We start from the raw sequence: 16,067 nt of genomic DNA on the forward strand, positions 1-16,067 counted from the left end.
TTATTATTATTATTATTATTATTATTATTATTATTATAGATTATGTAGGCTCTAGCTGAAGGTCCTTTCTTATGTTGTGATGACAATAATTAACGCTCATATTTCCTATCTCTTAATTATTTTTTTTTGTTGTCATGCATGTTGTTGGCAACACCATTGACAACTACTTCATTCACTACGAAGGACAAACCCAGAAGATATTTTCTATTAGAAATACAATTCATCATTATGATTAATTCACAATGTCAAACACTTAATTTGGGATAATGTTGTAAATAAATTTATAATTTTAAATTAGTCTATTTTCTTCTTTTTGTAGATGTATTCTGTGTCTATTTAATTTTGTCTCTTTCTCTAATGATATTATTATTATTATTATTATTATTATTATTATTATGTAAGCTCTAGCTGAATGCCCTTTTTTATGTTGTAATGACGGGAGTGAACATTGGAATTTTTCTTTGATGTTCTTGGTGTGTGTAGGTGGTAATACACGCTTTCCTCATATACTATCAAACATGTTGATTAAGTTAGATAAAATAATTTTAATTTAATTACATGTCTTTAAATTTAAATCTTAAATATATAATCATATTAAATATTTAGAGAAAGAATTTTACCGTATATAATCATTTTATTGTCTATAAGTATAATCCATTAAATATTTCAATCCTAAGAGAAACTTAACAGAAATACACTGTACTATCCAAATATACACGGTGGTACGTGACTCAGCAGATATTTATGAAAAAATAATGATACATGTCGTGTGAATCTTAGATTATTTTTTATGAAGGAAAATGTTTTTCTATTCAGGAGATATTTTTAAAGCAATTCCTACATGTCATTGTTATGCAAATTCAAAAACCTGACAAGGTAAATATAATGATGCATTGTAACTGATGTAAATAACATCCAAGTTTATGAGCTTAAGTTGTTTTTGTTTTGTTGTAACTTTATACACGGTAATTAAAGTAAGGTATGCTTCTTCAATTTTAGGAGATTTGATTATTTAGAGAAGATACATAAAGATTCAACATCTTAAACTCTCCAATATATATTTCATTTTAATCTATGTTTTTCTCAAATTTCTCTCCCATATTCATTTCGTTTTCTATTATTTTCAAATTTTATCCATTTATTTATTCTACCTTTTGTGTGTTCCTGTTGTTTTTTTGAAAAATTTAACAGCAAAAAAATTAAAACAAAAAAATACCCTTGCTTTACATTTAGTTATTGTTCCTTTAATTTACAAACAAAGTTAGTTATGCTTTTCTCATGTTAATACAAATTCTATATCTATAAAAAAAACTCTAATCTAAAAGAAAAAGGTTTACTCTTTACTAAAGTTCTCAATAATTACCAATCAACATTTCATTGACATATTCTTTTTTTTTCTTAATTATTTCCTATACAATTGGTTCTTTTTCCCGAATTTTACTCTTAGCAATTCCTATGTTCAAAGCAAAATGTTTTTGAATTAGACCACGAATTAGAACAATTGAGCTAAATCTAGCTCTTAGACGAGCTAGGACACGAGTCAAGACTATCAATGTGATTTCATAACACGTTGATGCGTCCGAATATCAGAATAACTAAAAAATGGAAAATGAAACAATAAGAAAAGATAGAAAAAAAATAAAAAAATGAGTAGAAAAACTTATTAGCTACCAGAGTGAATGGATACCAAAGTGGATGATTGACTCATTCCATACTAGAAAGAATTGCATGGAATCTTTTGATAACACAGATTCCTATTTTTCAATAATATCAAGCCGTTGAATATTGGAAACAAGCTATAGCCCTAACCCCGGTAATTATATTGTTATAATAGCTGTTTTTATTCCTATATTTCTTTTTTTTCCTACCATTCAGTAAAAACATTCTAAAATTGCTAAATAAATAAAAATTTGTGGGTACATAACTAACGAGGTTTAAGCACAATATTATTATAAATATTCAATTCTCTTATCTGTTGGTATGCATAGCTGACGACTTTGAATGTCAAACTCGTTATCAATATTAAATCTATCCTCTCATTTTGCTTCTACCTTGCAAAACAATTAAGCATACATGCTAAATAAATTGCGAACAACCCATGCACGAGTTACAGAATAGTTATTATGTAAAAAGAAACTTAATAAATGATTATTGATGGTATGGTGATTAATGACACGTGTACGATATAACAGTTTTTGGATCAATACTTAAAAGGCACAATAAGTTGGCTAAAAAAAAGCCACTATAAGCTTTCAAAAGAAAAATTAAAGCTACTAAAAATATAATGCTTTTAATTAGTTGTGGATTATATTAAATCGATGCAACATCTCTATGCCTTAAACTATTAGTAATAGTCATTAAGGTAGGAGTTGATCGATCAAGGGTTGCGACTTGCGAGGAACAGAGAAAGCCACCGACATACAGTGACTGGTCAAACATGGACCAAAAAAGGAAGAATCCTCCACTTGGAGGATATAGAAAAGAAGATTTAGGATTGAGACCTACGGTTGGTTCTCTAGATCAAATTGGGAACATAAAGATTGATATTGGAAACCGAATTCTCTCTTTTAGTTTTTTTTTTTTTTAATTTGTTAGGTTTTTCTTTTAATTTGTCAAAAGTGATGTTTTTCAAAGAAATATTTCATTTTTTTTAAGTGATTGACACACTTAGACAACAATTTTAACTATAAACTAAATACATACTTGGACAGTTCAATATGAATTCTCAAAGGGTGGTAGTTTTGAGTTAAATATTTTGGCAAGTTATACTAACTGAAATTCATTACTGATCTAAAGTTTGTGTGACCAATTATAATGGGTCAATTACTTAGTTTAAGTGGTTAGTATGAGACAGATTCAATACCATTAGTATTAACTAATGTATATTATAGTTGAAGATTAACTAATGTATATTATAGTTTGAACTTGATTTTCTTTTAAGTATAGTCTAATTAAGGTTATAAATAGAAGAAGTGTTGGAAGAACTCTCTCTTAAGTGAGTCTATTCTCTTGAAAGGCAAATATTGTTGCATGTTCATAGAAAATATATATATATATATATATATATATATATATATATATATATATATATATATATATATATATATATATAAGTAAATAAATGTTAGCTATGACAACAATCATCTAAGAGAGGTGAATTAAGTATTTAAAAAGTTTTAAAATAACTTAAAAAAACTTATGCATTTTGATACACAATCAATACACCGAGCTTGGTTGCCTTTAAAAATGTAGAATGCTCAAATATAACTTGGATGGATACATAAATTAAGATATCAATTTCTTAACTTTAATGCACGAAGTGGCGGGGCCTGCCCTTTGCATAGTCCAGGAGAGTTGATATTGACCCATGCATCATTTGTGAATGGTTCCTACAAATATAAGAAAATACCATCTTACATGTTTCTCTTCTCCTTTACCCTCTCATCCCACCCAACTTATCACCACCCCACCATTGCTTTGCGCCCTCACCTCCGTCTAGATCCAAAACAACCACACATCACCACAAGTCGCACAACCATCATCATCGCCAACCACCTTGGTGGTGCCTGATCCCCTCACTGGGCACACCCCACCCCAAGCCAAATCTAAACACAACGACCACACCTTGACCATATCTGAACGCAACAACCCCAATGGTGTCCGCAACACCACCACAGTCCTAATAGTGTTGTGTGTCGTTCCCGACTCAAGATCCGTGCGTGTGACCCCCTTGGCCTAGTCACCACTGCGTGTCCACACCACCACGTTGCCCCAACTCCTTCTGCATACGTAAACGTGTTTCCATTAAATTAAGTGTAGGTGAAAAAATATATATAACAAAAACTTGATTCCATCGTACATTATACAATAAAATCGTATTTTCATTGTATATATTTTTTCACTCCTAATTACTATAAATGTTTCCATCGCGTATTTTTTCACACCCCCATTTACTAGGAGTCAGAGGAGAGAGAATTCAGAGAGAGAAAGGAGAGTTAAGAGAGTATTGGAGGATGTGATGTGAATAATGAGGAAGGAGAGAATAACAAGAGAGATGAAGGTGATGAAGAGAGCAAGGAGACGGGTGAAAAACTCTTACTCATTAAGACAAGAGTCATTTAGCAAGGGAGACTAGGAGGGAGACACCTGCAACCCCACTAAAGGACATCCTTCTTAATAACCTTCGAAAACTTCTAGATGAAATTAAAGTTAATCTAGTCCCAGGCTCCTTAAGCTATCACAATCCTATATAATATTCTTGACCTCTACCTCTTCAAACTTAGAGGTTAACATAGTATTATCTTCACTTAATATTCTATCAAAAGCCACACCATCTAGTTTTGGTCTACAACCCCCTCCTCCCTAAACTTCTTTTGAAAATAAACTTTGACTTCCTCTTTCACCCTAGATTTTCCACCCATTCCCCACCTAGATAGAGTCCCATCAATGAATTATTTCTCCTCCTCTAGTTAAAAATGAAGTGAAAAAACTTTTTATTACCATCCTTCTCTTGTAACCACTTAATTCTTGCTTTTTATCTAAGAAATGATTCATTATGGAAGATAGACTCTCAAAGTTGTACTTGCACAACCTTTTTTTTTTCTCCACCTCATCCACTTCCAACCCTACCACTTTCTCCTTCTTATCAAGATCATTCAATTCTTTTTCAAGGATAAAATGACTCTTCTCAACACAAGATACATTCTTACTCCAATCCTTTAACTTTCTTTTTAGGCCTTCGAGCTTTTCCTTAACCACATATTCCCCCCAACCTTTTAGACCTTTAAGCTTTTCTCCACACGGGCTTTTCCTTTGAGCTTTTAACATTCTTATTCCATGTAGAGTTCTCAAGGCTATAACATGTGGTCTCAACTTTCTACACAAACTTCTCAAAATTTTGTTAACGTGATCATAATTATCCTAAGTTATGCCTAAAGATCTTAGTTCATTTAATATGGTTTGGAAGTGTCCAAACATACATTGTACGTTTTCACTTTCTACAATAGTAAATAATTCATACTCACATGTGAAGAGACTTAATTTGTTCCTCTTTAATTACCTGTGATGTCCCTTCATATGTTATGGCCAATGTGTCCCACATAACACTTCTCAAGTTGTGGACTTTGGTTTATTCTTCCTCAGAGAGAGTACACAACAAAGCATTTAAAGCTTAGGAGTTGAGCAAAAATATCTATTTTTGCTCTTTCGTCAATTGACTTCTAGGGATCTCATTCTACTCAGCATCATATGAAATGTGGTTATTCTTTACAATGTCTTATATATCGATATGTATGGACTTGAAGAGTGTTCACCCATTCTTTTCTTCCAATAGTCATATTTGACTCTATTGAACAATGGTGGCTTGTTGGTAGCATATCCTTTTTCCATTTCTTTTTTTGATTGGATCTTTTCCTTTGTATTGTTAAATACTCAACTCGAGAGGTCGAACTTTGAATTCTAACTGAAATAATGAATATAACACTAGAAGAGGAGGTTGGATAGTGTATTAGATAATAATGAAATATTTTTCACGAGAAATTATTTTTCACAAACAAATATGCAAAAACTAAGGGCACGCTCGAGGTGGTTTTTTGTTTTTAATTTCAAAATTTCAAAAAACAAAAATTAGTTTTTTTAGTTTTAGTTTAGTTTGTTTTTTAATTTTAAAATGTTTTTGTAAATTAAAAATAGATAAAATAAGTCATAACTTCGACACACCATTAGCATTTCATTTCCATAGCAATTTGAACTCACCTTTAAAATCTACACAATTTTGAACTTCGCATCGAGACTTCGAAAACATTTCTTGCTTAATCATTTACAACCCCACCATACCTTTACATCCCATAACATATGCAGTATTCCACCAACAGGACTAAATATCAGTGTCACAAAACCATAATTTAAAAATACATCCCTGGAGTGTTATCAACTCACAAATTAGGCTTAAATGATTGAATGAAAGATGGATCAAAACCAGATACACATTTTAACCTTTGCATTAATTCAAACTACTCATTTGCCTAGTCCAAATCCCTAACCTGCACATACCCAACAATCATATAATTCCAACTAAAATAATCCTTTGCATTTCATCAAACAACTAGCGAACTGAAAAACATAACATGGAAAATAAGCAATAGTATAAGAATGTTCTCCAAATTCATCACAATCCTAGAAATGTAGAAGACCTCCAAAAGAATCTATCATAATCTCAAATAAGCAACAAACCACAAAAGAGTGTTCTCTAAATCTCAAAACAATAGCAATATATTCATCACAAAAATAAGCAACATTAAGATACCAAATCCCATATTAGAATAAAAAACCCTAAATGACCAGTTACCACCGCATCCATGAAATCGATGCAGAAGATCTTAACCATGACATCCATCGATGGAACCATGCTCCTCACAAACTCCCACGGTTGATTCAAGAAAATTTTACCCACTCGCAGTATATAACTATTGTTGATTCAAGAAAATTTTGTACACGAAAAGAATTGATCACAAGTTGTCACTAAATAAATTTTTTTTTTCACATGTGAACATCACAAGATCATATACTACTATGTCAATTTTTTGTGTTGAGTATGACTTCGTTTAAAACTCAGTATTAAAATATTAAAATAAAAATTTATAAACTGAAAAGATAATTAAAAATTAAAGAGTAATTTTAAGTTTTAAAATTTTAAAAACTTAAAATTAACGATCACCTTAGCACATGCCTAATATATATATAAAATTAAAATAAAAAAAAGCATCATTATTAAAAAAAACCTTCAGTACCAATTATGAGATAATTTTGCAGAATACAAGAATTTCAACTACCAGCATTTTGGTTAAAAAATGACAAACAAGTTTTGCAAAATAATAAAATATCACTTCGTGCGAATTAACTCAATTAAGAAGTAAAAACCCCTCTGCCCCTGAATCACGTGGACCCCACGTCAATTCCCAAACACTGATCCCCTTATTTTCTGCGGTCACGCCCACCGCACACAATCATCTCTCACCGTTGATTTCCAGACCCCACTATCATGTAATTTCAACGGTCCAGATGTTCTCACTCTACCTTTCTCATTTATCTCCTATATATAAATATCCTTCACAGGTTCCTCTTCTTTTTCACTTGGCCAAGTCTGAAGAAGCAAGCAACATTAGCAGCTGAAGCAAAAGCTCAATCCCTTGCGTTAATGGTGGATTGCCAGATTTAATTCGATTTTGGAAACAACTTATCGATCCCCCAATCCGCTGTGAACAGGTAGAGTCTCGTGATTTGATAGGGAATTTCGTAAAGTTTTGTTCTTTTCATGAATGGAAATTCTGGGTAGTTGTGTAAGATTCGTATTGTGAATTGGGTCTTTGTGGATTTGAGTTTTGTAATATTTAATGGAGTTTGAGTTGGATGCAGATCGAGGGCGTGGCCTGTTTGATTTGAACTGAATTTCGGATTGAAGGATCTCATTTTCTTGGAGCATTAAAGCAGAAATTTCTAGGTAAGGTTATTGATTGTGCTTTATTTTTTTATCTTTTTTTTTGGCTTTTTTGTGTCAAGTGTCGATTACCATTTTGTTGTTATTGGATTGGATCTTATGGATATGAATGTGGTGATTGAAAATTTAATGGTCACATGGCGTTATTGTTTTGTTGGATCTTATGGTGTGCTTATTTAGTATACCAATTATATTTTCTTAACTTCTTTATTAAGTAGTAGGTATGTTTTATCTCGATGCCTTAATTATTATAGATGTTATCCCTTTTTGCAAATGTATTAGGATGATCTCCGAAAACTCGTTGATATTTGTTTCGCCATATTAAAGAGTGCTTGGAAATTGGGTATTGCTAGCTATCCAAGATATGTATGATAGGGTATCGACTAGTGTTAGGACACAGGGTGGAGAGTCAGACGATTTTCCCATCACAATTGGTTTACATCAAGGGTCAACCCTTAGCCCCTACCTTTTTACCTTAATTCTGGATGTCCTCACGGAACAAATCCAAGAGATAGCGCCGAGATGCATGCTTTTTGCAGATGACATAGTCCTCCTTGGAGAGTCGAGGGAGGAGTTGAATGAGAGGTTGGAAACTTGGAGACGAGCTCTAGAAACACATGGCTTTCGCCTAAGCAGAAGCAAATCGGAGTATATGGAATGTAAGTTCAACAAAAGAAGGAGGGTTTCTAACTCAGAGGTGAAAATAGGAGACCATATTATCCCTCAAGTCACACGGTTTAAATATCTTGGGTCTGTAATACAGGATGATGGGGAAATTGAAGGGGATGTGAATCATCGCATTCAAGCAGGATGGATGAAATGGAGAAAAGCATCGGGGGTGTTATGTGATGCAAAGGTACCGATCAAGCTAAAGGGAAAGTTTTATCGGACTGCGGTAAGACCGGCGATTTTGTACGGAACAGAATGTTGGGCGGTCAAGAGCCAACATGAGAATAAAGTAGGTGTAGCGGAGATGAGGATGTTGCGGTGGATGTGTGGTAAGACTCGACAGGATAAAATTAGAAACGAAGCTATTAGAGAGAGGGTTGGAGTAGCGCCTATTGTAGAGAAGATGGTGGAAAATAGACTTAGGTGGTTTGGGCATGTAGAGAGAAGACCGGTAGACTCTGTAGTGAGGAGAGTAGACCAGATGGAGAGAAGACAAACAATTCGAGGCAGAGGAAGACCCAAAAAGACTATAAGAGAGGTTATAAAAAAGGATCTCGAAATTAATGATTTGGATAGAAGTATGGTACTTGATAGAACATTATGGCGGAAGTTGATCCATGTAGCCGACCCCACCTAGTGGGATAAGGCGTTGTTGTTGTTGTTGTTGTTTGCTATTGTTATGAATTGGGTATTGCTATTGTTGGTCTTGCTATATTTCCTTCTTTCTTTTTTAAGAGTGGATAACTTAGATCAGTTAGCGTGTGTTTGGATTGTCGGTGGGGCAATTTGAACCTCTGTTTCGAGAAGCATCACCCATGCTTTTGTGGTGAAGCGGTTTTGGGCTTCATGCTGCCGCGACTGCACCGGAGAAACAAACACCTACTTAAAATGGAGGATAGAATCAAATTTTACAGCTGGCAGCATCTGAATTTAAATTCTCATAATTTATAAGGATTAAATTATGAGTTTTTGTTCGTTTTATGCTTTCCGTATTGTAAAAGTGAGTAACTTAAGAACGTGCTTGATTGAAGGGTGTAGTACTTGTGGTGCGTGTTTTGTGATTTGAATTGTAATGTCTCAAGGGGCCAGAGGATTAGTGTTTTTCTTGAATATGTTTATTCCATGATGTGTGTGAGGAAATATTGGTGTGACATTAATTGAGGAAAAGATGATAGCAAATTGTTAAGTGGAATTTCACAGTGAATAATATTCCTAAGAATTTGGTCTTTAATTAAGCTCAATGGCATTGTGTGATTTATGTGATCGACTTCACCCATTGGGATAAGACTTTTGTTGTTGTGTTTATTCCGTGATGAAAGAAGTCTTGCGAAAGTGTGAATTTTCTTGTTAGCTTGTCTTCAAATGGGCAGTTAAGGATGCCCTGAGGCCTGAGGGAATTTTAATGACTTGAGAGAGGCAGAAAAGTGTGTACCTTGCTAAAGAAGTGCATTAGAAAAAAGGAAGCAGGAAATTATTTCTTTGTTTTGCATTAATGTGCCATATAAATTTAACTGCTCAAGCTTGGCATTTTTTTATAAACATAAAAGATTAAAATGTTATATCTCAAAATTCCAAGCTGCTTTCTGCATAGAGTTCCAAAGACAGGCCATTAGTCACTTGTTTAGAGAATCTGATGGTTGAACCTCTTGGGTTTCTTTCTTTAAGTTAGCAATGGGACATTTTAGTCATACCTCACCTTTACCAGCAGTAGGTGCTGAACTCTTCTTTTGCCTGGGTTTATTCTAATTAATGGTTTGATTGAGAAGTAGTTTCTTTAAATTTTCAAACTTAATAAGGAAGAATCATATGGAAATTCCGATCCATTTATTTACAAGAACTTAAAGCTTTTCTAAATAAAATGTTTATGCTCTCAAGGTCCTTAAATGACAACTTTTTTTAACCCCTCCCCCATCTTTCTTTTATGGCAGTATTGTGTACATGGTTCTCTTTATGATACAGTGTAGAATAATTGAATATGATATTAAGAGTGAGTCAGTCTACAGCGCTATGGGGTTTCCAGCAGCAGCGGTGGCCGAATGACCAAACACCTTTCTTAACCTCAAATTTCAACAGAAGACAAGTCATAATATGCGGCCTCCGTTCCAGCTACAAAGCGCGGCGTCGCACAAGGATATTGTCGAAAGAGAGCATAGAAGTGATTCACGCACTCAAACTCGCCAGATCCCCCGACCACGTTCTCAATGCCAAACTCTCTCGCCTCTTGAAACCCGATGCCTTAAACCTATTGGACGAATTGCAAAGACAAAACCAACTCCACTTATCTCTCAAGGTCGCTCAAGTCACAATCTCTCTCTCTCTCTGTCTCTTTTCATTTTAACAATAATCATAATGATAATATTCATTTATTTAATAGAATCCATACAACAGGTTTTCCACTTTATTCGTGAGGAGCTAGGGCATGATACGCTGCTGCAACTATACGCCGACATGATACTGCTCCTCGGGAGAAACAAGAGGATTGACATGGCAGAGGAATTGTTTTCTGAAGCTTTGGAGAAGGGACTGAAACCGGACACAAGACTGTGCAGTGAAATGATTGGGGCTTATTTGCAACTTGGGATGGCGGACAAGGCTATGCAGATATACGCATCCATGAAGGAAGATTGGGCTTGTTCTTCTTCCCCCGATAAGTTCACTTTCACCATATTGATCAGATATCTACAAAAAAACGGACAACATGAGCTTGCGGAAACTCTCAAACAAGATTGTCTTCACTATGTGGACTCCCCTGATAAATTCCTTCAGCAACTCCAACAAAAGCAAGTAAGAAGCTTATTTTTACATACACCATGGATATGTTTGTTTTCTTCTATAAATATAAATAATACTTGTATGTGTTCACTCTTCAGGCCAGAACGAGACATGTCGATTTCGTATGAAATTTTCTATCAGCGAGCAGTTCACAGTGGCGGTTGTTGCAACAATCCTGGAAATTTACAGCAGCAAGCAAACAGTCTTGTTTAGATTGTTTGTGGGTGGTGCCACCATATATTTGATTTTGATATTGATTTCGGTATGGTAGAAAAGTATACTAGTGCTGCTGGCTTCTTCTCATGTTACTAAACATTGTTACTCTTAGCATATGAACCATGCTGTTGTAATGAAAATACTTACTGTGTTGCATACATTGCTCATCTCGCATCACATCGCCACAAACCTACTTGCTGCAGTACCAACTTCAGTGAGAATTTTTACAGTGAAATTTATATATCTCCTATTAATAGAGAAGTAGTTAGGGCCTTTGGATTCTTAGTAGAACCCCAAAGTATACTCACAACTTGTTTGAGCAAAAGACTTAATCAAGTGTTCTAGTTAACCAAGTAAAATCATAATCTAAGACTCACGAAAATCTGTTTCAATTAACGAAAATATGTCCAACTAATTGAAAGGTCAAAACCACTAGTAATTTCAATTCTCGACAATTACTCTTGTTTTTTTTTTTTTTTCCATCAAAGCTTAAAAAAACATTAATGATAAAAAGGATAAAAAGGAGAAGTGTTTTTTGTAAGCTTTGATGGAAAAAAAAGAAAAAGAAACAAGAGTAATTGTCAAGAACTAAGCTGGGTGGAACTATTCTTTTGATGTTGTAGTTCCTCTCAAAGAGCGTTCAACCTTCTTAGTCCATGTTCAGTAGTTTATATCAAACATCCAACAATTTCCCAAATTAAATTATTTGAATAAAAACAATTTAATAATAATAAATTAATTTCTCTACATATTATCAATGAACACTCCTTATCTAATGAATTTAACAATGTGTAAATTATTAAATTCTTTAAATTAAAATGATAAATTTAACACGTTAATGAATAAAAAGAATAGTGTGAAACTATTTCTTCTTTTTACAAATAAAATACATCAAATTTTTAAACTCTGTAAACCAAGCACCCTGAAAAGGGTAAAAAGGCTGCACCAAGAAGCCTTGTATAGCACTATAAGCGCGAGGGATAATGGTTGATGGGGAAATAGGAAACAACAAGTGGAGCTCCTCTTGATTTTTGTTTCTCTGAAGAAGGAGATTTCAGTTGAGATGATCCTTCGGCATAGTCAGAGACTTGACATGATGTGGATGGAGTAAAGCAATTCAAGAAATATGACATCAAAGCCATATATATCATTAGTAAGTGTTTTGGTACCTTCCCTTAGTTTTCTTGGTGAGTTTCACGTAAAATATGTTTGGGTGGAGGCTAGCTATCAATTGTAGTTCCTCTTTCTAAGGAAGCAAGTAGTGAAATTTGAAATTATTGGAAGAGGAATTCTTCTGTTTATGAATGTGCAAAGCTGAAATGAATTAACGTCTTGCTGTGTGAGTGATATAATTGAGGAAATTTGAAATATTTATAGCACGATATGATATAAGACAGAGGAAGATACCATGTTATTTCATTTGCTTAGGGAGCAAGGAGAACATATATGGGACCACAAAGCACTTTATTTGAAAAATTTTGGAGTCTTTAGTGGCTGCATATGACTTGATCCTCACTCAATATCTTGGGGTTTTTACAATATTGAATTAAAGTAGAGTATACATGACATCATCCACATTAATTTAAAATTGTGTTAAGTAATTGTATTCATATGTATTGAAAATCAATAATAACTTTTGAAGTACAGTAAATTTTATGAATTATTAATTTATGATTTTTTTGGGATAGAAAATTATAAAAGAATCTCACGAAAAATTATTATTTTATCAAATTTTTTAATTTTTTACATTGACTCAAATCGAAATCAAACAAATTTATTATTTTGGAAAGTTTATTAATTTACCGAGTATTAATTTAAAGAGTTTTTACTTACCAAAGTTCTCAAGAAACAAAAGTTACGAAACAACGTAGTAATTCTTCACAGCATATTTGACCCCATGAGATATGTTTTCAAGGTTCAAAGATATGCACAAAATTCCCATGATATAAATTTTCAAAGAGCTATGTGGTCCCATGTTATCCTTGCTCCCCAAGAAAATGGACTAACGTGGCGACTTCGTTTGTCCCATCATATGACACTATAGATATTTGAGGTAATCCTCAATTCTACATCTACTCACAAAACTACTCCCATTCTAGAGTGATTGTATAGTTAAATTACATAGTTGGTTCTGTATTTATTTAATTGATTCAATTTAACTTTATTTATTGTTTAAAATATACAATTTCATCTCTCAATTTTTAAAATTAAAGTAACACGGTCATTTCTGTCAAATACCAACATCACATCAATTTTAAAAACTAAATAATTAAAATAAATATTTTGTTAAATAATAGAAAGATTAAATGTATAACAATTGCCTTTAAGTTGGTGTTATTTTGTAGAAGCAATTTCAACTGAAAAGTATTGAGGCGAATGTATTATTTCCCATAACTATATATATATATATATATAAAAGAAACCTAAACCAAGCATCTAAAAGTTTAAGTGCATCCTGCAAAGCAAATTAAATCGCCAAGCCACAAAATTGCAAGATCCAAAATTCAAAAGATACGGCTCTTGCAACATGATCTCCTGCATTTAATGCTGTTCTTCTCCATTCAATGGATATTGTCTATATTTTAATGTATTTCTTTAACCTATATATAAAAGGCTCTTTGTACGAGTTTTTCAAATTATTATATCTGAATGAAATAAAAATAATTCACTCTTTTTTCTCTGTTCGATCTGAGTGTGTGTGATTGATAACTTGATTCGGTAAGCTGAGTGAGAACATGATGTCACATTGTTTATTTTGATTTTTTTTCTTTATCTGACCGTTACCACGTATTTCATGTGTTGTTAGGTTTAGATAGAAGCATGGTCAAGGAACATCCCCTAAAATATTTGATATTGCTCATATTAACACAACAAAATTAATGATGTTTGAAAAACTTTATTAAAGATGTTACTATTAATTAATCAGTGTAATAACTAGCTTGATTATCAGAAATTTATACAAATTCAAATGGGCATTCATTCTAGTTAATTGGCTTGTCAATATTTTAGATTTTGAAAAAATAACTTTGAAATAAACGGTTTGAAAGCATTAATTTAAAAAGAATTTGTAATTATTAAAAGAAAGTACTTTGTGTATAAAATTATTTAGAAGCAAAAGTGCTCAAATTAGAAAAAAAATAATTTTTTAAAACAATTCGGAAGAATTACGTACTTTTTATTGTAGCTATCTTTTTAAATTATCAGTGAGTTTCCCATCTAGAATTTTCACCTTAAAAAGAGAGACAGGTTTGAATTTAACTGCCTTTAGTTTATTTATAAAACAGAAAAGGAAGAACTTTAAAATTAAATTATGCTTTCTTTGAAAAAGACAAACAAATTAATACTATAAATTAAGAGCATCTTTCCAATTGGAGTCAAAGTCCTATCCTTGCTGAGGAAGCCAAAGTGCTCAAATAATGCGTCTTGAGCAAGGAATTGTTTAATATAAATACATCGTCCATTTCACATAACTCTCTCTATCTCTTTTTTTGTTTTAGAGAGAAGATGACTATTCTCTCAGCCATATTTTGCTGCTTCAAGTCAAAGGAAGAAAAGAGCTCTATGGTGGTAGCAGGTTCTTTATCTCGAAAACCCAAAGGAGATCCTCAGCGATCTTCAGCTCCTATTGTTGTTTCTTATTTCCCAGTTAACTCTCATCCTTCTCGCTTGTAGCCTATGAAATACTGACACGGACACATGTACATCTGTAATGTTTAAAATATAAAACATAGTACAGATGTAGTGTCGGTGTCGAACACTGAAACGTACGTGTATCGAATACCGGATCCTGCTTCATAGCTTCTAGCCAATCAAATGCTTCGATTGAAACATGTGTCACAAGTTATGGTATGGAGTAAGTTAAACAGTACCTCCATTTTTTTCTGATAAAAAGATCGCACTGGAATTCCAACTTATGTTCTTAACTTCTTGTGTATATTATGAAATCCCTTATGATCAGTAAACCGATCTCAGTGGTTTTTTATTTATTTAAAGTGTACCTCCCTTAAGAGAGAGTACCTTATTAGGTTTAAATTTAATTATGATCTTATGCATACTATCAAAATCTCTTTATCTTAGTTTTTTTTTTTTAAGAGTAACTCCATTAAGAGAGATAATTGTTACTCATGCGTACATTGACACAGGCTCTATATGTATTCTTCCTATCGATCCCTTTGAAAATTTGTTTTCTGGGAACCGTGTGTCACGTGTTTGTATTGTATAGCCTACTAGATTTGTTGAAGATAGATTTTCAGCCAATTGGAATTTTTCTTTAACATCGTGTGGTGAGTTTCAAACGTAAAATCAATGAGAGCATAAAAGATAGAGTGAATTACACCGAAATTTCTTGTGTTTTTTTTTTTTTTTATATATATTGTATACAATTTTTCCTTTTTTTTAAAGGTTTACAGTAACCTCTTTTATATATGGAGTGCATGATGTAATATGTTTTAAATAATTAAAGAGTTAGTATAAATATATATTAAGGGTGTCAATATAATATTTTTTAAATAATTAAATGGGTTTGTGTAGGAATAAAAAAAAAAGATGTCGAGAAAAAATTGATGAAACTTCCGGAGTGCTGTTGGGAAAAATTCTCTATATATATATAAGATGATATTTTCATTGTCAATCTAAACTAGTAAACAAATATAGTCTAACCTAGTAAATATATTTATTGTATTCTATCAATTTCATGAGATATTGTATTTTTGTTGATGCACTCCTTTAATCACGACGATATTTTTGACATTCATTGTATATGGTTTCGATAGTGCTTACATTTGTTTGATTTTGATCTTTAATTGTCAACAAAATTTGATCAAACTTCATCATGTTTTTGGTCAATTGGTTAATCATAATTTTTTCTTCATTACTTAAACAACTATCATATGAATGACCAAGTAATATTGTCATC

General features: G+C 32.7%; 1 protein-coding gene across 3 annotated transcripts; it reads left to right on the forward strand.

The window, feature by feature from the left end:
* The first annotated feature begins 7,106 nt into the window (after window positions 1–7,106).
* Window positions 7,107–11,387, forward strand: LOC114387940 (pentatricopeptide repeat-containing protein At1g62350-like). Of its 3 annotated transcripts, none has more exons than XM_028348231.1 (5): window positions 7,107–7,263; window positions 7,414–7,498; window positions 10,168–10,454; window positions 10,539–10,948; window positions 11,035–11,387. In XM_028348231.1, exons 3-5 carry the CDS (start codon window positions 10,253–10,255, stop codon window positions 11,062–11,064), a joined length of 642 nt encoding a protein of 213 aa, XP_028204032.1. In that variant the 5' UTR covers window positions 7,107–7,263; window positions 7,414–7,498; window positions 10,168–10,252; the 3' UTR covers window positions 11,065–11,387. The 3 variants fall into 3 exon arrangements, with proteins under 3 accessions (XP_028204032.1, XP_028204030.1, XP_028204031.1); XM_028348229.1 differs by having other exon boundaries at window positions 7,108–7,263; window positions 10,093–10,454; window positions 10,553–10,948; XM_028348230.1 differs by having other exon boundaries at window positions 7,108–7,263; window positions 10,124–10,454; window positions 10,553–10,948.
* The last annotated feature ends 4,680 nt before the right edge of the window (window positions 11,388–16,067 follow it).

Source organism: Glycine soja, chromosome 15 (genome assembly GCF_004193775.1).
Source record: "Glycine soja cultivar W05 chromosome 15, ASM419377v2, whole genome shotgun sequence".
Lineage (NCBI taxonomy): Eukaryota > Viridiplantae > Streptophyta > Magnoliopsida > Fabales > Fabaceae > Glycine > Glycine soja.

Bases quoted from the DNA above. Each gene is read 5' to 3' on its own strand.
- LOC114387940 (XM_028348229.1), top strand. From the start codon at position 10,140: ATGATATTAAGAGTGAGTCAGTCTACAGCGCTATGGGGTTTCCAGCAG. The intron at 10,455-10,552 runs GTCGCTCAAGTC...TCCATACAACAG, and splicing joins AACTCCACTTATCTCTCAAG to GTTTTCCACTTTATTCGTGA. The intron at 10,949-11,034 runs GTAAGAAGCTTA...TTCACTCTTCAG, and splicing joins AGCAACTCCAACAAAAGCAA to GCCAGAACGAGACATGTCGA.